Consider the following 21,389-nt stretch of genomic DNA (forward strand, 5'->3'; position numbering starts at 1 on the left):
CGAATATACTGATGCGCTGACTATGAATAACTACCTCACACACTCCCTGCTTCAAAGTAATGAGATAGAAATGTAGTGAAGTCAAAAAAAACAACCCTAGAAACGTGTAGGTGCAATCCTTAGTGTCTAGCTCTGTTCAAAGTTCAACCATAAACCTACCAACACCTCTATAGCCCCATAATGAAGTCACTGTACTTCTGTGCCATCATTTATGAACATGTCTGAAAGTAGAACTCAAACACAATCTCAACAATCTCAAAAGAGACGTCAAGCACGCACAGGACATAAGGCAGAATTAAATGATTTTTTATTCTCAGATATGCAATAATTCAAATATAGATACACAGGATTTTGGATTATATTACAACTCAGTGTGAGCTGTAAACTGTCCTAGACTTCCCAGCATGGCCGGTACACTCGTCCCACCATGCACCTCATGTTGTCCCTCCTCAGGATGGGGATGGTCTGGTCCTGGCCGGCGTTGTTGTTCTCGGCGACCTGTCCGTTGGAGTCAGCTCTCCGCTTGTAGAGGGGAATTCCATTGTGCAGCACCCGCAGGTCCCTCCACAGGCTCGGATCGGCGATGACGATCACCCTCGGCCCTCTGGTTTTCCCCGCAGTGGCCATGTCTGCATCGCTGAGGCTGGTTTCCGTCGCCTCGTCACTCAGCAGCGAGGCAAAACTATCCTGCTCCAAGGAGGCATCTTCAGTCTTGGCCATGGGTAATGCTCCTGACAGTGCATAGCACTTGAATAAGAGTGCTGCGGCGAAGATGACGGACACGAGTGACTGTCTCATGGTGAAGGTCTTCTCAGAGGTATGAGGCGTTGGGGTTGTGGGTGAATTGCTTCCCAGAGCTATTCCTTCGCTGTTCTGATCCTGGGATCGTATCGTGGTCTTTTATACCATCTCGGACACACTGGATAGGCCACGCTGTCATTTTTCATCATAGCTTCTCCTGTTGTGTTCAGGAAATTAGCTAATAGCATTAAAAGGCAGTTGGGTAGAGCTCTTACAGTGTTCAAGTGTGTTGTTTTGCCGGAAAGTTAATTAAAATCATCTCCAGTGTGGTGGCTGATATTGCGCTCTTGATGATGAAACAGTGGGAATTCTTTGAACAGGTGACACCAAGAAAAACATTAATCCAACACTGGTGCCCTTTAAAACAACAAAGATGGATTACCCACCCGTGAAGCTCTTTGTGGTGTCAGATACACCTTGATGAAAGCTGTCCTGTCGCAGCATTGTTGCAGCGATGTTCAATCAGGGATTTAACCTTGGATTATTGCAAAAGAAAAGAAACAAATGAATCCTGAAGTGTGTGTTTGTGGCAGCAACTCCTCATCGACGTGTCAAAGAGGAAGTTGACGAAGATGATGAAGTAAGTAAACGTTTCATTGAGGAGAATATAGTGGATCTGCTCCCATGGCCTTGTGGTGCAAGATGACTTAATCTGCAGCGTAATCACAATCCTGCCTAATTACAGCCGCCAGATGGGTGCTACAGGAGCTGTGCACACCTGTCCCTGCATAGAATCCATATTAAATTAGTTCATGTAATTTATGCAGGTGACATTTGAGTCGGATAAACATGTTGACAAAAAAGTTTTTCTTTGTGATTTGGATGATTTCATGTCATCTGCTGTTCCAGAAAAACAGTTTTTTTGGGTAGATCTAGATCTTTTAGATCTTTGGAGCAGACGCTGCAAATAATAATCTAATTAGTGCTGAAAAGTTTCTTAGATTTAAAGGTCCAATGTGTAACATTCAGAAAATCCAGTAAGGTAAAACAGTAAGGTGACACACACGAGAGTGAATATGATTGTCCGGCATCATGTTGATAGATGAGGTAACTAAAGTTACTCTGGTATTATGGTTTGACCATAATAGACTGTGTGTGTGTGTGTGTGTGTGTGTGTGTGTGTGTGTGTGTGTGTGTGTGTGTGTGTGCGTGCGCATGCATAGTGGGGTATTTAAAGTCAATGAGAAAAAGATTTGCAATTTTTTCTTGCATGATAGATGAGGCTCTACAAGAGGACACACACACTCTTGAAGATGCACTTCAATGCATCAAAGATGGCGCATTGCTGAAATCAGTGTCTCGGAAATTTGGCATAACACCGAAAACTCTAGTGAAGAGGCCAGGCCATATTCATCTGGGGGAAATATCTGCCTTCACTGCAAAGTTTGGAAATGATCTGGTATGTCACATCCAAAATACGGAGAGAGCTCTCCTTGGACTAACATCATGGGATGTACAGAAACTGACCTATGACCTCCTCCACATCCCACAGGCCACCAGCCTTGCACAAGCAGTAGGTAGTGGGTGAATTCTTTGGTGTTTATGAAAACATGCTTTAGAAGCAGAACAACATATGTACAACCAAGCTGTGGAACATGGATGAGACAGGAGTCCAAAGCATCCTGACACCCCAGTCTGCGGTGGCAACGAAAGAGGTTCTACAAGTTGGGAGGATGACCAGCCCTGAAGAGGATATAATGTTACTGCTGTGTGCACTATGAATGCTACAGGGCTATTTGTTCCTCCGATGCTTATCTTCCAGAGAAAGGGAATGATCGAAATCCTGATGACCTCTTGAATCTGTGGGAAGTTTTCGATTCTGGTCGGATCGACAGCGGCCTATTTGTGGAGTCGCTCACCCACTTTGCGAAGAAGGTAAATTCCAGAAAGAATGATCCACACATCTTCATACTTGATGGGCACCACTCACTTTAAACTTTAGAGGCTGTTAATCTGTCAAAAGATCTTGGCATAATCATGAGTTCACTACCGCCCCACCGCAGCCATAAAATGCAGCCCCTCAACAGAACCTTTTTCAGAAGCCTGAAGTAGCTAAATGACAGACGACCAAAAACCCTGGGCAGTGGATAAGTATATATGAGATTGCTGGCCTTTTTGGTGATGCCTTTTGGTCTAAAAGAGAGTGGAAGGGTTCAGGGACTGTGGCTTTATGGCATGTAATAGGGACAGTTTTTGGAGAGGAGGACTTAATTAACAACTGAGGCCGCTGGTTGAGTGAACGCTGGTGCAATCTGGCTGCCACTGCTCTCCAGATCTTTAAATGTCTCTCTGTTAACTAGTAGTTAACTCTGCCTACGCTTGCCAGAGTTTTCTCTTTGTTCAGGTTTAATGATAACTAAATGTATTCAGGGTAGCGGAGGTCACCAAGGAGCTAGAGCCTGCCCTACAGCCTACTCCATCCACCTCCAAGGCTGCACCACCTGTCCGCCGATGGAGTGTGTGTGGAATTGTCCCGTCCTCATTCTGCAATCCTGCAATGACTGCTTTTCTTCTCTTTTGTTCCGACCCCCCACTCACCTGTCCGCAAACAGCAAGCACACAGTTCTGTCCGCCAGTTCTGAGCCGTGGGGGGGTGTGGTGCATAGGTTGATTCATACTCCTACACAACATCACAACCAGAGATAAACTCGAGTAAGACACCCCCCCCCCCCTTAAGAACAATAACTATTTTCTATTTTTTCTAAATAAATATATTTATTAGATATTTTACTTGCTGTTTTAGCAGTTTTAATAATTTTTTTTAAACTGTCTGTGTTGCTTGTAGTTCTTAACAGTAGAAATATATTCCTGGCATAAAAAGAACTTCACACTATTTTGTGACCCTTGCATGATGCAGTAACTGCATTTATATAATGTGATGGCATTACTACTTAGCTAGTTTTTATCAAGCATTGTTTATGTAGCTTTTACAGACAGACTTAGCAATGTCAGCTGTCAAATTATCTGGATTATAACGCTGACCAGACATCTCAGTTTATCCAGGATTGTCACAGTTTCAAGCTGGGTGACAAATATCAGTAAAACACCGAACTGTCCCGGTTCTCACCACATTTAAAATAATATAATATTACAGGCCCTATTGTTTTCAGTGTTTATGTTTTAATTGTTTTCAGTCATTATTACCTAACCCAATATAAAAACAAACAATGCACAATGTGTCTGAATTTGACGCTGATCCGTCTGTATGTCAATCAATGTGTGAGTCATAGGCAACAAATCCTGTCAGCATGCTAACGGTTAGCTCTATTAGGTACCGGCAACATAAAATGATGCGTTCAGAACATGCATGTTGAAATGTTCTGCTCGTACGCGTACATATGCGCATACATGTGCATGAATGTGTGGTAGCCTACACTTACCAGTCCCAGTTTGGGTGTTTGCAAATATGGTCACACGACGCTAACGGTTAGTGAACCAGACAGAATATTATAAGACTGACTTCAGTATTGACATGATAGTTTCATTCACAACTCTCATTTCGCTACTTTAATATCTCTGTGTAATAGACCTTTTATATTGTCAAGTAACGTTACAGAACTGAATGGGTCTGACAATGGGTTGAACTTACGTCAGTTATAAAGATGACAGCAGTGGGATGAGTAACGTTGGCCTCAGACTTTGAGGCAAGGCACTTGGGAATGAGCATAAACGTCACATCCACTGGATTTGCCTGAAAAATTCATCTTGAATCCTTTCCATAGAAATCCTGTTACAGGCAGCCGAGAACGTCTAATTTTTTTTTTACGTTACGTTACAATGCATTCACACATTGGTAATAAAAAAGCAGTTTATACATGTAAATTGCTTCAAATTCTTACATACAGTGCCTTTAACACTGCTGAACACAGTACTTTAAAAGAGGATTTGAGATTTAAATGATGTGATATGCAGCACATTACAAAACTTTGATGGCTAGACTTATAATTTGGTGTCATTAAATTGTTAAGGTTATTTTAGAACTGGTAATGTGCAGCTGGGCAGCTCAGATGGGAAGTTCTGTGGACCATTTCTTATTGAAAACCATGTCTGTGGTTTCTAAAAAAGTCTGGCATTTGAGAATTATCTACACCCTGTTTTTATTACTGTCTGAAAGGCCCTGTGTGGTTTTCTGGAGACAGACGGTTTTGTTTAAATCTTATCTTTCATTCCTTGATGTCAGATATTCATATGTATAATTGATCGGACGGGTGGAGCTCTCCCTATGCAGGAGGTGTTAATCGTGCAAAAGAGAATGTCCCTCTCTTTGATAAAAACCATATGGATCTGTAAAATAAAGGTGTTTCAGGTTTTTCTTTTTTAGCACATAATCTCTCATCTTGAAAATATTCAGAACACTTTGTCATACATTCCCTGTTCCATGACCTGCACTCAGTTTGTCTATTTACACTGTGAAGAATTACTTCCTCAAGAGAGAAAAGCAACATAAAGAACATGATAGCACTTTTTAGGGCGACTAATATACAAACAAGATGGTCTCATGAAGCATGATGTCCATGGCAGGACATTATGGAGGAAGGCGTTGCTCTCCAAGAGAAACATCACTGCGTGCCTGAAGTTTGCCAAAAAGCAGCTTGACACTCCTCAACACCACTGGGAAAATGTTTTATGGACTGATGAAACTAAGGTTGAATTGTTTGGGAAGAACATGCAGCACTATGTATGGTGCAGAAAGGACGGTGCATACCAACGTGAAAACCTCATCCTGATGGCAAAGGAGGGCGGAGGGAGCATCATGAGTTGGGTCTGCTTTGCTGCCTGTGGGCCTGGACAGATCGCCATCGTCGAGGGGAAAATTAAATCTTACAGGATAATGTCAGGGTGGCTGTCGCCAGCTGAAGCTCAGTAGAAGTTGGATGATGCAGAAACATCAAAGTAAATCTACTACAGAATGATTTCAAACAAAAAAAAAAAAGCTGCCTTTTAGAGCGGCCCTTGTCAGAGCCCAGAAACTAGATCCAGTAGAGATGGCGTGGAATGACTTAAAGAGAGCCGCTCTCACCAGACATCCTGAGAAAATGTCTGATCCCCCTGAACACTGAGCAGGTCTGATCAGCAGCTACTGGAAGAGCTGGTTTGAGGTTATAGAAGCCAAAGAGGTTGGACCAGTTATTAAATCCAAAGGTTTCACTAACTTTTCTCGCCAGCGTTGTGAATGTTTAATGCATGTGTTCAAAGACATGAAAGATTATAATGGTTGTGTGTTTGTGTTATATTGATTCAGGAAACCAGGTCATTCTGAAAGAGTCACACGGTTTTAGAGCTGCGATGATTGTATATAATGTCAATGCAAGAACACGATAGGCTATGAAGCAAATTCACTCTGGGCAATGCAAACTGAGGCAAAGACATCAGCTCACGTTAAATATATTTCGACTTGAGTGAACAATTGACTCTAATCCCACAGCTGCGTGACTCTACTTCCTAATAAAATAAGGAGATAAGTCAGAGTCAGAGCTGACTTGTGTTTTCTTTGAGGTTATCAGACTACACTGGTATGCCATGTGGCCATTGCAGAACTGACATTTTTGCATATTTTGCCAACATTTTCCAGCCAAAATCCAGCTTTTAAATATCAGTTAAAGAAGAGGAGATGCAAACCACTGCATGTTCTTTGACATGCTGTTCCATATACTGTATGATAATAAAAATCATTTTCCTTACTTTCCTGGAAAACAGAGAAGCAGAAGCAGGAAACATTTTCCATGTTTCCCATCAGGTGTGAAGGAGCAGCCGCCTGCACAGACGGTGGACACCTCCTCAAGACGAAGAAGAAGAACGAGAAGGAGAAGGGGATTTCTAAAAGCAAGAGGCGAAGATGTGTCGACCAGCTGACTACACTGATGGGCGCCAACCAAAGCACAAAGCCTCGGCCCAGGAGTTTGAAGGGAGCGTAAAAAGACCCAACTGTGTGCTGAAGGAAGACAGTGGCTCTCACATAACAGCAGCACCTTCGGCACACAGCGCCGCTTCTCTTTATTATGATACTGAGCGGTGGGCTGCACGACGCAGGCACAAGTGTTATTCCAGCTAGGTAAATACAGGAGACAGATCTAACAGCGGTGAATGTATTAACAGGCACAAATTGAATTATCTCGTTGAAATTCCTACACGGTGCGCACTGCCAGCCCATTCTGAGGTCTGACCAATTGAAATCTGTTTTCATTCGCTCACAGACAAGTTAAGGATTTCTGCACTGCAACATGCACAGGGGACTTCCTTTACAGGGGCAGGAAGTTCTGCTGGAAATTCACTGGATCTTCTGAAATAAGCAACTAGAAAGTTCTGCTTTTACACCAAGGTAGGGGCGGAAAAAAAACTCCACTTCTTGTACTCAACTTCTGCAACTTATGTTTAACTTATCTTTACTTGAGTATTTGGGAGACTTAATACTTATACCTTGCAACATTTCAGAGGGAAATATTGTGTGTTTTACATCACTTCTACACATTTATGTGAGAGCTATACCAGCAGGTTAAGATTTTACATTTGTCAAGAGTAAACACCATCTCTTTCCTTCCTTTATTGTTTTCTTCTTCCTTCACTACCTCATTTCCTTATGTATATATAAAACAGACTGTATATCTTCAAAATATAGTGTCATGTAAATAAGGACACATTTTTGACAAATACACCGGATAGAACCCTACAATTTAAACCTTAGCAAGATACACCAATGATAATCTTTGTTTGCCCTCTTGATCAGTCCCTTTCTAGTAATCCTTCCTTTTTTCATTTGGAGTGTCAGAAACTTCTTGGACTCTTCCTGGGTTTTTCCGTCATAGGCTCTGCCATAGTTGCTGCAGCCTATTCCTACGATTTGCTCCCCTCTTCAGCCCTGGCAAAGAGGTCATTTCTGATACCGGTGTGTCAGCGATGTAACGTCGACTCAGACACCAGATTTAAAACTCAAGTATTTTTAGATTAGATTTACCTGGCGCTGATAGTCTTAATCAGCATTGTGTGAACTCGTTTGGGTTAGGGTTTACTTGATTACTTTTGCAGGAGTAAAACTTTTGAATGCACATTTTTTACCTCCTGTTTCGTCTAGTTTCTGGCCCGGGAGAGTGTGGTGGTGATGGTCAGTCGCCAAGAGCGTAAGCCGCCGTTGCCGTCTGAGCAACGCTACTTTTTTCAGGGTAATAGACTGGACGCTTCAGTAACTCAGTTTCGGAAAGTGACAAGATGGGCCAACCAGGCCAGAGCTAGCTGGTTAGCATGCTAATTTAAGTAGCGTTTGAAATCGAGGCAAAACAAAAGTCAACTTTGGCTTTGCTTTCCACCGCTGGAGACAGCTCTTAAAGCCACAGTCTACCCACCAATCAAGACACCATTATACCACTGGTATCATGTTTGTGCTCAAACTGGACTTTCAAGAATTCACTCTGGACTTTTAAAGTGACCATGTCTTGTCTATGGGTATACTGAAGATAATAATGATGGCACTCAGCACAACTCCAAACACACCTCCAAGAGCCCTAAGATGAGAGCCAATCACTACTTTTAGTCATTTGAAGCTCACACTGATAATGGCAGAGAGTGTTGGTATTTATGGTCTGGGGGTCAGGATGTGACTGCAGGGGAAGATGAAAGACAAGAGATGAAAGCTGATCTTAGATCTGGTGCTTCCTGTCACAGTGATTTGACTAAAACACAGAACAAGAAATTCCCACAAACAAGTGACATCTCCAAAGTGGGCGTCCATCTCAGCTGCAAGACATGAACGCAAGGTTTCCAAGAAAAAAAACAGCCCGTCACATTCATATCTCATCAGTATATCTGCAGAGATACTGGTAGTCATGGAGATGGTCAGTCAACATGTAATCACAATGCGTTACAAAAATAGCAACTTCGGCACTCTGAGTGTTGGTTAAGAGACAGAGGGAGTGAGGAACTCGGACGGTAAAATGAACTACATGGATGGGTTTTGGAGAATCTGATCCCCGTCCAGCTCACACTCGCCTCACTGACCACACATAAGCCACGGTGGTGAGGCTGGGCGGGGGAATGTTGCTCCATGTTTCAGGAATTTGAGCTTTACAGATGCTTTGCTTGAAAACCTCCTTACACACATTTGCACTGGGAATAAATCTTGAGCTATTTTTGGAGAACGGCATTTTCTAATGCATGTACTAATATTGCAAAGACCTCAAACCTAATTTCTTAATCAGTTTTTTACTCTAAGTGATGGAATCATTTATGAACACAAAGTTAGGAAAATACTGATTATATCGCCTGATTACTGTATTTATGTTTTTGTCTGAGCGCCTCTGTCTGGTTTGAAGTGGGTGTGGATCTTTTGGTAAAGGGTGATGTCAGCTATTTCCACGCACCAATCAGAATTTAACAATATAACAACCAAAAACAGGCTGTGTCTGAAGTCACTCCATATTTACTATCTAGTGCACTATGGGTGAATGAAGGAGAGCTTTATGACACAGAATCAGATGACAGTTGCTACTTTGTTATTTAAGAGCCACTGTCAATCAAACAAAATCAAACCACACCCACACAGGTTCACATAGCTGTGATTGTTAAATCGAATGCTTAATATTTGAAATAGACTTAACATGTGACACTTTAAACTATTGCACATTCCTCCATCCATATTACATATTGTACATATTTGTAGTATTTTTATTGTAAATCATTTATTGAAAAAATGTATATTTATCTACCTGACTTGCAATACTTGCTTTTGCTTTATCTATCTTTACATGCTGTATATTTTTTCTTACTATGTTTATTGTTAGGCACCAAAACACCAAAACAGATTCCTCGTATGTGAAAACCTATACTTGTCAATATAGCTGATTCTGATTTCATGTGTAAAATCTTACATTTCATCATGTCAAATATCTGAAAATCACATGTGCCTGCTTAATGTAAAGTTTTCACTTCCACTTGTAAAATGATTCTCTACATGATGTAAAGTCACGTGAGAAATTCACACATCACAATTTTACTTTCATTTATGACCAAACAAAGAACGGCATTCCCATCAGCCTCAGGTATACTTTTTGTTTAGAGTAACATGGTGAATTAGGATGGTGAACATTACTGCTGATCCTCAGCAGGTTAGCATGGTCATCATGAGTATGTACAGTGTCAAAGAGGCACTAGAGAGGCTGTAGACACTTGTTGATTAAGACACACAGCTTTTGTGTGGTAGTACATCTGGTTTTTATTTATGAATGTGTGTGGAGATGGTGGAATGTGGGAGTTAGTGTGAGAAATCCTTTTCTTTTTGCACCTTTCTGTCTTTCCTTGCCATTTCTTTGGTTTATTGTGTCCTTGTGAAAATTGAAAATATACAACTAGAAAACAGCTTTTCCATCCAGAGAGGTTGGTAGTATTCTTGGTGACTGTCTCAGCCCACCACTGACATAACGTCAACATCACATTGCTTGTTTATTGCAGCACATACTACAGAACATGTGGCATTTACAGCCAACATAATCACAGATCACTATAAAATAATGGGTGGACACCCATTAGTTTGCATGGCATGACAGGGCACAGTTTGACAGTCTAGCATCTATAAAACATTGATTAGATTTCTGACTGTGCTTCATGCTGAGGTGGTAGACTGTTCCAGACGCTTTGACAGTGAAAACTCCTCTGCTGTTTCTCAGCAACAGACTCAGTGGTTTGTTTCTGTGTCTCATATCCACGGTAACAAGCACCGAGTGTTAAATGTAGCAAGGTTTGCATTGATATGAATAAATGGTGTGCGATTCTCAATGGACAAGTCATTCAACAAGGTTACTGAGCAAATAACTAAATTCTCAAATTGAGTTTTCCCCCCAAATGATGATGTTGTTGCTTGGTTTGGCAGCAAATTACATTCACCATCTGAGAGAGAGCTGCAGCACTGACACAGTCACAATGTAACACCTTACATTCAGGTTCTACTTTAGACTTTGCAGATTGTAGGTGAAAGGAAAACAAAGAACAATACTCCAATACTGCCAAGTGAATTTGTTGAAGAATCCTAGAAAAACATATTCTCACATCATAGCCTAATTAGTTTTACATGTTATAATAAAGCAGTGATCTCCCATGATTTTAAAAACTACGCATTATGGCATTATGACATTATGGCATAATGGCTGTTTTGGGGCTCAGTATAAATGTGTAAACTGTTAAAGCTTTAAGAAGAAAAGATGTAAAAAATACTCAACAACTCTTGCATAAAAATTTCAAATAAAGATTCAAGTAAATATTCTGGCAAAAAGTATATTTCTTGAGCATGTAAGTTAATTCTTGACCTCGGTAACAGCAATAATCTAAACTCAAAGTCCACTTACAAGCTTTTTTTGGGGGGGCTTCCAATCACAATCTCATGGTTTTCATAAGTGAACAGAATTGGCTCAGCTGTCATGTAAATTAACTATGGAACTTTAGTTGGGAAGACAGGGGTGGGATTGTATCTTTTTTTTATTGTATTTTTAATTTTAAAATACAACAATTTTTTAAAAAGATATAAATGTATTCCAAATCTCTTAACTGCATGGATACTAAATATTGAGTGCAACTATACAAATGACTGTAACTGTAACTGTTTTGCTGTTCATATTTAGGCTTTTTTTTTCACTTTGAATAACTCTGATGATGTAACAATGGGTGATGATTGGATGGATCAGACAATGGCTGGATGTAAAGACATTTTACCAGGTGATCAAATGACTGGAGTACCATCTTTGTTCACTTTAATTGCATCTCAGGGGACAATGCTTTTACCCACAGCTGTCTCCTGGAGACCAGAGGATGTGCTTCTCTGCTCACCCAAAAGAATGTGAGGAAGATTATTCATCCCTTCACCCTTAGTTCAGAAGAAACCTTTTAACTCTTTTATAATTGTGACTGTATTCCCCATATGGCCAGTTACTTTGACAGGTTCAGATAAGAGATTATTTTAATTGTCCAGAATCATACTGATGAAAAGCCAGTAATATATGTGCTTTGTATTATTTTGGAATTATTAAAAGCAGACCATACAATTAAGGTAAAAGACTTTGCATTTTGGTGTCATATTATGCATTGCATACATCACAGAAAAATAACATAACTCCAAATGTAGGGAGAAAAAAATACCAGTGTCATAATTCAAAAGAAAAGGAATATTATATAAATACTGCAACTACATGGCTTCCCACCCTGAGTCCGGTTCTGTTGGAGGTTTCTTCCTGTTAAAAGGGAGTTTTTCCTCCTTGCTGTTGCCAAGTGCTGCTCATTGTGGGAACTGTTGGGTTTCTCTATTATATTATATTTTATATATATATGGTTTATATATATATACTGTATATATATATATATATATAGTCTGAAAGTTTTGACAAAATATTTGTGTAGTAGAGGAGACAAAATATTTGGGTTTTGCACTTTAGTTATCTTCCTCAAATAGTTTTTTGTTAGGTTTTATGTTGAGGTGTAAATTTCCAATGTTTAAAGAAATGGGACTCATTCTCCTCTGCTACTAACTTTACTTTACAAGTGTTAGCCTTTTTGTGTATGCTCTGGGTTCTTTCTACAGTCTGTTTTAGCAGAAAAAAAAGCTGCTGTTGTAATGGCGACACTTCCGTCAACAGAGTCCTGTTGCTAAGTGAGAGACTTGTCACCTCATTCAGAGGCCAGAGGATTTTTTTATTTTTTTTATCGTACTTTATTTTTAACCCTAGTTTACAAGTGTTGATTGTGTATGCACTAGTTTCTCCCTGTTCTGTCTCAGCAAAAGAAAATGCAGTTGTCATGGCGACACTTCCGTAAACAGAGTCCTGTTGCTAAGTGAGAGACTACCGCTTCATTCAGAGGACGGAGGATATCAAGTAACAGTAACAGTTGTTCAGTTTTCCAGTTTAGTAGTTCATTTGCTACAATGACGGAACAGAGAGACACTGGTGAAAGTAAAGTTGGAAAATGTCTGTTGCATAACTGGACAGAAGAGGTGAGTGTGGTTAGTGCGATGTAAAACCTCGCTACAGTTAGCTAGCAGTCAGACCTCACTCAGGACTGGGTATAAAGCGTGGGCTAACGTTAAACATACAAAACTAACTATAACAGTAATTTATAACTTTGTATTAGTTGTATTAGTGGCTAACACTACAACACCAGTTTTTTTCAACAGTAGAAAGTTGAAGAGACATTTGCTAACTTCATATACCTAGCGTTATAGATAGATAGATAGATAGATAGATAGATAGATAGATAGATAGATAGATAGATAGATGGATAGATAGATTTGGCTGAGGTGTTATAGCCTGATGGCAGTGGTGATCCCTGAGCACATTTTAAGTTATCGTGTGAAGACCTTTTTCAAAGCAGACATCTTGACATGTCACTGCAGGACAAGCACTGGTGTACAATAACTGATACTATTAGAAATGATTGCTTTCTATGAGGGTGAGCTGGTTCCAGGGTCCATGCAGGCTCTCTGGCGTGGCTGACTGGGACACTTAATGGAACTGAGCCATCATTAATTGCTTTTCCTGCTATGACAAGTCGAAATGTAGACCATTTTCAAAGCAGACAGTTACTTGTCATGGTACAAAAAGCGCAGGTGTGCAGGTGCCAGCATGCAGTGCACTGATGCCTCCAATTCACTCATGACTGATGTTACGAGTTACACCTGTGTTTGACAAGTCAGATAGCGTGTAAAAGGTCTAATGCTACAGTTGTGATTTTTTTTGTTTTGTTTTTTTCTTTTTATTTCAACCATAGTCACCTACTGTATTTTGTTAGCTGTTTCCAAGAAGGATGATTCAATATGTAGGGTCACATAGAGTACACTTAGTGGCATACCAATAACCACAGTTCCACTATCACTCTTTCTTTTGTGTGTTCATCCTTGCACCAGACTATTGCTCTTACTATCATAGAGTTGCACATGTAGTTTGTAGTTTGTTTTAGTTGTCTGTCATATAGTGATTCTGTGCGTACTTTCATTTTTCCTTTTTTCTTGTTATGTCATAATGGCTGTGAGACGTCTTTGTCTGCTGCATTACCTTGACAACTCAGTTATAGTGTCAGGCTACTAAAGGTGACACATGCTCATAAAAGGTATTCAGTCTACCTATCATTAGGTACATATACACAGAATATCTAAAACACAGATGTCCTAAATATGCAGAAAAGTTCCCGGATAGCATACCAGATACCAGATACCACCTCTTGAGATTTAAAAAAACAAAAACAAAACAAAGACAAAGAAAAGCGGGAAATCTTTGCATTCGAGAGGCTGTTACAAGCATTTTTTGTTATTTTCCTTACAAAAAACAAACAAAATGACAAATCTTTTCAGCTCTATTCTTAAATAAAACACACAAACCCAGAAAAAATGTGGGTATGTGTATAAAACTACAATAAAATGAATTATAAATACCATGAAACACAAACAAGATGTTATGCATTAAATCAAAGCAAGAGACAGTGTCTTTAATTGAAGCCTACAACTGAACACTGTAGGCTTAACAAAGACAGTGTTATTTGCATTGCTTTAGACTGTAACATGTTTGTATCTTTTCATGTAAACACTGCCTGTCCATTTATCCAGAGGGCTGTTGCGGCTCTCGACAACGAGGAGACAAAGACACAAATCCAGAGACATGGGCACAGAGGGATTCTCACAATGGATCAGGAGTCTAAAATGGAGACTGTCACCACACTGAAAGCAGCTTATGTCCTTCCAAAGGGTCCAGGGGTGAGGCTTAAGGGTATGTGTCTTTGTCAATCACCGCCCTCAGAGAAAAACTATTTCATAACCCCTGTATGGACTAGAAATGTATTTCATAAGAGCTGAAAAGACTTTATTCAAGTGGAGGTGTCTGCACAGCATTCACATACACACTGAAGCTATTGTGACCTTTTTTATATTTGGTTTCTGTTTTGTATTTTACCATTCAATAAATCTTTTTCAGATGATTTGCTATGCATGCTCAGATCATCTCTTCTTTTATATTTCCATGGTTAAGGCATCAGAGGCGAGCTTTTGGAAAAACATATCGCCCAGATGATAAGGTAAATCAACTATGAAACAAGTCTTTTTGATGCTAAATAAATTACTGTTGAAAGTGGTTTGTTTATGGAAACGGAGAACACTGCCTGACCATGTCTTGAGGGGAACATAGCGGAGCAAAGTGATGTAATATTTATACGTCTGGGTTTGTTTTACCGTTCAATCACAGCTGTAATACCTTTTAAATCAGATTTTATGATGTTATTTTACGTGGAGGCCAGTCATCCTAATGGGGTTTATAGAGTCTATCCCCACAGATGTGGTTATTAACATCCCACACAAGTTAACTGCTCATAAAGAATACAAACCATCATGTCTTCGATGAAATCTGTTTCTCCAGTAGTAGACAGTGTCTCATCACTCAGCCTCAAGCCATACACTAAATTTCCTGGACTTTATAAGTACACACCAACGCCGCTTGATTCATGCCGGGTTCTTTTCCAGCAAAGGACTGGGTTTTTCTAGGCTGATCGGTTGTAATGTTAAACACAATGCACATTTTGAACAAATGAATTACCAGAGTCAGCCAGATGAGAGGTTTGTAGAGTGGAAGGGTTTTGTTTTTCATGGTTTAAATATCACATCAGTCTCTTTTGACGGACACAATTTTACTCCAATGCACATGACGACCAGTGAATGATATTAAGTGTAAGGATGATTTGTTTCTTACACACACAGTGGTTCACCGGCACAATTGTTTGCACTGATTATACCTGGTCTCAGGTCTGCGTGTGTACAGATTGTGTATGACGAGTGCTATCTGCCTGTCTCTATTGATAGTGTTCTTGCACCTGTTGTATGTTGACAATTTATATCTTTACCATTTCTGTTGAAACATGACAGGTCACTTGTTTTCTCTCGTGTTATGCTGCATTCAGGCAAGAATGGGAACAGAAAACATTTCATTATATGTTTATTTACCTAATCATTCATCATATCAAACACTTATCATACGTAAATATACTGGACCATGAAGAGGGAACCAGACCTGGGCTACTGATTGGTTCTGAAGCGCTCAGACAAATACTGATAGAGGCGGATATCTTCTTGTTTTCACAGTGACAAGGTTCACGCTCAACTGAACCCACTGACGCCCAAAACTGACTTCTGCTCCACCACCCACAGGGATTTCTGTGTTGAGGGATTTGTGCCTCTTACCCCTGGCACAACACAGGTATGTGTATGTGTATGTGCTGTCTACAGTATACTGTATACTCTATGTGTGTAACTAAGCATGTTCATCAATACTGATGACATCAACCCTCCTCTGTCGAATCAAAAAAAATGTTGGTTAATGTGGTTGGTTAAGTGCCTATAATTCTACTTCAGTCCTGTTCTGTTTCAAATTAGTAGCCTATTTTAAATGGGGATAAAATCTGACACCAAAAGACTAAAATAGACTTTAGTTGCAGTGTGAGCAGCCATTCTTTCCACTTGGCTCGAATCCATATTATAATGTTGCCATCACTGATTGTTGATTCTATATGTCTGTTAGTTTCCTTAATGTCAACACTGTGTTAAGTTCTGAGATGAACAGTTGTTTTTTTCCACAGACCTTTCTGATGGCAAAAGCAGAGGACTAACTAACAACACTGAGATTGTAGTTGTGTCAGTAACAATACCAGAGGTCTGTTTCACAAAGCAACTTCCGCTTACCCTGGTTCTATTTGAGCTACAAGGCTTCATTAAGCTTGACATTTGTTACCCTGGATAAGGAAACTGGTAATCAACTGGTTCAGTCAACTGTGGGTCGTTTTTAAGTAAAAAGACCCAATAGTTGCTGGTTCCAGCTTTTTAAATGTGGTGATTAGCTTTTCTTTCAGACCCATGTGTTCTTCTTGTCACATTTTCAGGCTCATGATTATAAAACTGACCAGGCGGTTACATTTTGGAGTGAAAACTACCAGCTGGTGCAGGTTTGTTATATTGTTCCTTTTTTTGGACAGTGTTTGCTGTTGTCATTATGTTTTTGTTTTTGTTACTACTTAAAAACATGTTAAATAGTTTTTCTTCCTTTTAAGTTATTTATTCCATGGCATAAAGTTATTTTGTCTCTGCTGCTGTACTGTACTGTTTGTGTCTTATTATCTGAGTCTGCTGGAGATTTTTTGTATTCAAGGCTCTTTGCCCTTGATTCCCTCTCTGCTCTGTTATTACTTAGTGCCATATTCCTCAGTCCTTCACTCACCGACTGAACACACAGCATGTACAGTAAGATTCAGGAGCTGATTGATCATGGTTTAACATTATTCTTGTGTTGTTTTGTGGCACAGGGTGTGACGCCCGTACAGACCCTGAAAGCACCTTTCAGGAAGTCTGCGCTGTTCAGCACACCTATCAGTGAGCGGCTGGATGAAATTGAGCCCCCACTCGACGACTGACATAGTACGTCAGAGCATCACGTTACAACACTTCATTACCAGTTTATAATAAAGTGGTAATCCACTTTAAAGGTTATTGTTATCCTCAATGATGGTGACACATCTGAAGATTAGCTGCCATTGTCACATGATGTTCTGTAGTGGAGAACAGCAAAGTCATTGGAAAGGCATCATTTATGTATAAATGTTTATTAAAAATGGGACGACTGTTTAGCGAGAAAGTTACATGCCTGGAAAAACACATAAATCAATAGGTCAAACCACAGCCAGCAGATTACTGACATATGGACTTTAAACCTGCAAAACAAGCGAGCTCTTACCTCAATCAAACGCACCAACAGGTTTCTGTTGAACTGATTTGCTGAGAAACTTTTGCCTTCCAAAGAATCACCATGTGTTGTGTTTGTAAGCACTGTGTGTAATTCTGGTCAACATTCACCCAAAGCACAGTGACACAGTACAGATTGCATCTAGTAAACCATGACTAAAAGGTTGCAGAGATGTAGCTGCACTGCTCCTCCTTCTCTCTTCTAGTCTTGTTGCTGTGTTTTTTTTTTTAATGTTCAATGTTTAATGTCCTGTTTGCCTTCCTCTGTCGTCTTCATCTCCTTTTTCTTCTCATCATTATGTTGCTGAAGTTTAAATCTCTGTAGGTGTTATATGTGCTTTTTCTGTTCCGCCAAACTTACAGTTTGCTGCTGCTACTTGTGGATCTATTAACCACATCATATCCAGTACATATATACACATAAACATAATAATGTACCATAAATGCTTTTAACATTTAGAAACAGATTGGATTAGTAGAGTAGAAAGACTGGAATTATTTGTATACAACATTGCTGAACTAGAAATGTAGTATTTATTGTTTCTTTCTTGATAAGAAAAAGTTTTTACGTACACTTTATACACAGTCTCTGATAAGAACCTGTCACTATTAGTGTCTCAACATCAGCAGACAGATGCAGCAGCTGTTCTTAAGCTCAAACGTATTCATGCATCACTAGTTTAAAACAGGTCGCGTCATGCAACCTATGTTTACACATACTGACTTCTAGGTGTAACTGTTGTGCAGCTGACTGGACCAACCTACACAAACAGATCCCATGACCAGCTTAGAGTGAGTGAAAGAAGGACAGCAGTGATAACCTTAATGAAATGCGCAGCAATAATTAAATGTTATAGCATGACTGGAATCTCATAGAAACTGGTAATATTTGCATTTAAGAACTACGAACTTAGATTTCTCAGAATACCACAACATGGCCCATAAGTAGTGTAACTTCTCCCATTACTTTAAACTGCATTGATTCTAAAAGACAGCCACCTTTACAACAGACTGGCCCTGCAACAGAGGTTTAGTAGATATTCCTAAAATGTTCCTTAAAGTGATAGTTTTGGTTATTTGACATGGAGGCTGTATGAGGTATCAATCCATAGTCAGTGTATTACCTGCAGTAGATTCAGGTCTGTGCCCGCTCAGTTTGAAGAAGCAGGCAGGAGCACTGGTGTAGAAGCTGAGTGGTGTACTACTGGTGACGGGGACTTAAAATTGCCCACCTAAAAACCCAATATAAGTGCACACTTCACTTTGAATATTTTCACTGCTTTATCTTGCCGTCAAACAGAAATACGTTTTCTGCTGAGCTGAGCTTCCATATTCCTACGCATAAGTACACTTGCTCTGCTCACCGTATTACTATGCAGATCAGCTGTTTTAGTTGTAAAGGGCAGATTGATGGCAAGATAAAGCAGTGGAAATATTCAAAATATAGTGTACACTTCTACTAATAGTTTTTTTAGGTGGTAAAAAAATAATTTTGTTTCTGCTGTACCTGTCCACAGCAGCACATCACTCAGCTTCTGTGCTCTCCTGCCTGCTTCTCCAAACTGGGAGGGTGCAGACCTCTACTACTGGAGATAATACACTGACTATTGAATAGATAAGTACCTTACACAACCCTATGTCAGAAAACTCGAAATTTCACTTTAAGCTTTAATGGTGCAACCTGACTAACGGAATGAGCAGTCTGAACCGTCATCTCGTGTTGAAAGTTTGATTTTGTGACAGCAAATGTACTCTGGGTAGCTGCACTATTGTTGCCTGTGCCTGCTTTGTTTACAGGCTCCATTCATCTTTTTTTTTTTAACCATTTCACTGTTGCCTTTTGCAACCTCTAATTATTGCAATCAAACAATGCAACAAAAAGGCACACTTACCTCCTACGCCAGGCAAATACCTCTCTATTGTCCTTGAACAAAATAACAAGAAAAGCTATCGGGACTCAGAGAATTGCACAGAGAGTGCGTCTCCACCTTTACAAAGACGTGTTTTCACAGGCCCACAGTATGCAGATGTGAAACACAATACATTGTTGAGAATCACACAGTGTATGCTACAGATTCACATATATGTTCTGTCAATCAGAGGACAATTCCAGGCGCCGCTGATCCTCTCTGAGCTTTCAGCAGGGATTAGTAGGCGGTAGCTATGGCGACAAGTAATTTTAGCATATATTTATGCAGCTTTTCTCTCCAAACATTTCATTATCTCATGGGATGATACAGGAAAACCAATTTGCCTCTGAAATACAGGGCTTTTGAGCAAATTTGTACTTAACATTTCAAGTGAAATGCAATACAGCAATTTTCATTTTAGTTCTGTTTCTTTCATTTCAGTTGTGTCTCTCTGTGTGTGTCTGTGTCATGTTTGAGAGTTTTTTTTTGGGGGGGGGGTAAAAAATCAGCAAGATTTTAAGGGCATCTGATTTTCTGAAAAATAATAAACCCTGTGATTGTTGAAAATCCAGGATTAACTACATTTACAGCTGAATTCAGTTTTTTCCACAATCCTCAAGACTCTTCTAATCATCTGCAGAAAAAATAAATGAATAAAATAAAATCTGTTGTAACTCTATTTCCTAATCCAAACAAAGATGGCGGGCAGACAAATGTTCATCCTTAGTTTGTACTTCATAAATCAAAATCAAAATGTTAAATTATATTTGTCAATATTAATGTTACTGTTCATTGTTTGATATTTTCATACACAATCATGCATTTATATTTTTCTACTGCTGCTCTTCAAAGAAACATTTAATGTATGTCTTCCATCTTTGTTTGGATTGGAATATTAAGATATAGAACAGAGTTGCAACTTCTCAAACTAGTCAAAATATTTTCTTTATTGAGCGGCAGATGGTTTTAAGAATCTTCTGGAAATACCTTCAGAACTGCGTCTTGTGACCTTGTTTTTGCCAGAGACTTATCTTTCAGGAGAAGTGATGCTTCACTCTATGACTTGAATGCAATGGAAAGAGTTAGGTTAGAGTTAAGTAGAGTTACAGAAGGTAATTGCACAAGTGATGAATACAAAAAATACAACAATGAATAAATCAGGATCAATACGTACAAAAAATACATGAAAGAAAACCTCCTATTCGCCTCCTCCACTACAGTCTAATGAAGATGAAAGTACTGTGTTTTAGTCTGGTGCTGGTTCAAGAGTCATGAAATCATCAAACAGTTGGAAATATTTATTTTATTTAATGATTTTGAAAATTATTTTTGCAGTCAGTATGCCTGGAGGCTTTGTACTTCAAGGTCTGGGCTGAATGAAAAGGCAGAGAATAACACATGACACGATGACAGACAGACAGCCCAGTCAGTTGAGAGAAGTTAGCAGGTCAGCGAGAGGCTCAGCGGAGACCTTCACTCCGCTGCTGTGCCTCTAACGGGCGCCGGCCGTGTGTCACTGTGAGGATGTGGGCGGTAATTACAGCTGTGCAGGAGGGGAAGATGTTCTCCGGCAGAGATGAAAACGCACAACCACACACACAGACACAAACAGTGCCCATGCCCCCGTTCCATACACTGATAATGAGCATCTAATGAGCAGTGATGTCATTACAACAAACACACAGCTGTCTGCTACCAACTCGCTTTTCCCTTATCAGTGCACAACTGCTTGCAGCTTAATTAGGCTGCAGATAGTTGATGCTCTGTTTTTCTAAGGCACAATTTATATACTAAATTATAATAATAATATAATAATCCTGGCAGCATCGTAAAATGTAAAGTGATAAGGCTAATATATGTTGGATAAACCTGAACTAATTGTTATGACTTGGACCTCATATTTAATAGAGGATAAAAATAAAAAATAAAGTCTTCAA

General features: G+C 39.6%; 2 protein-coding genes across 2 annotated transcripts; one reads left to right on the forward strand and one right to left on the reverse strand.

The window, feature by feature from the left end:
* Window positions 1-390: 390 nt before the first annotated feature.
* Window positions 391-798, reverse strand: LOC111221233 (pro-MCH-like). Its single transcript, XM_022744606.1, has one exon. The coding sequence runs from the start codon at window positions 796-798 to the stop codon at window positions 391-393; it is 408 nt and encodes a 135-aa protein (XP_022600327.1).
* Window positions 799-12,613: 11,815 nt separating this feature from the next.
* On the forward strand, window positions 12,614-19,872 carry spag8 (sperm associated antigen 8). The gene is made up of 6 exons (XM_022744398.1): window positions 12,614-12,766; window positions 14,372-14,531; window positions 14,790-14,835; window positions 15,893-16,007; window positions 16,687-16,749; window positions 17,107-19,872. The coding sequence occupies exons 1-6, from the start codon at window positions 12,698-12,700 to the stop codon at window positions 17,212-17,214; spliced, it is 561 nt and encodes a 186-aa protein (XP_022600119.1). The 5' UTR covers window positions 12,614-12,697; the 3' UTR covers window positions 17,215-19,872.
* The last annotated feature ends 1,517 nt before the right edge of the window (window positions 19,873-21,389 follow it).

Source organism: Seriola dumerili, unplaced genomic scaffold (assembly GCF_002260705.1).
Source record: "Seriola dumerili isolate Sdu_G_001 unplaced genomic scaffold, Sdu_1.0 BDQW01000081.1, whole genome shotgun sequence".
In the NCBI taxonomy this organism is placed as follows: domain Eukaryota; kingdom Metazoa; phylum Chordata; class Actinopteri; order Carangiformes; family Carangidae; genus Seriola; species Seriola dumerili.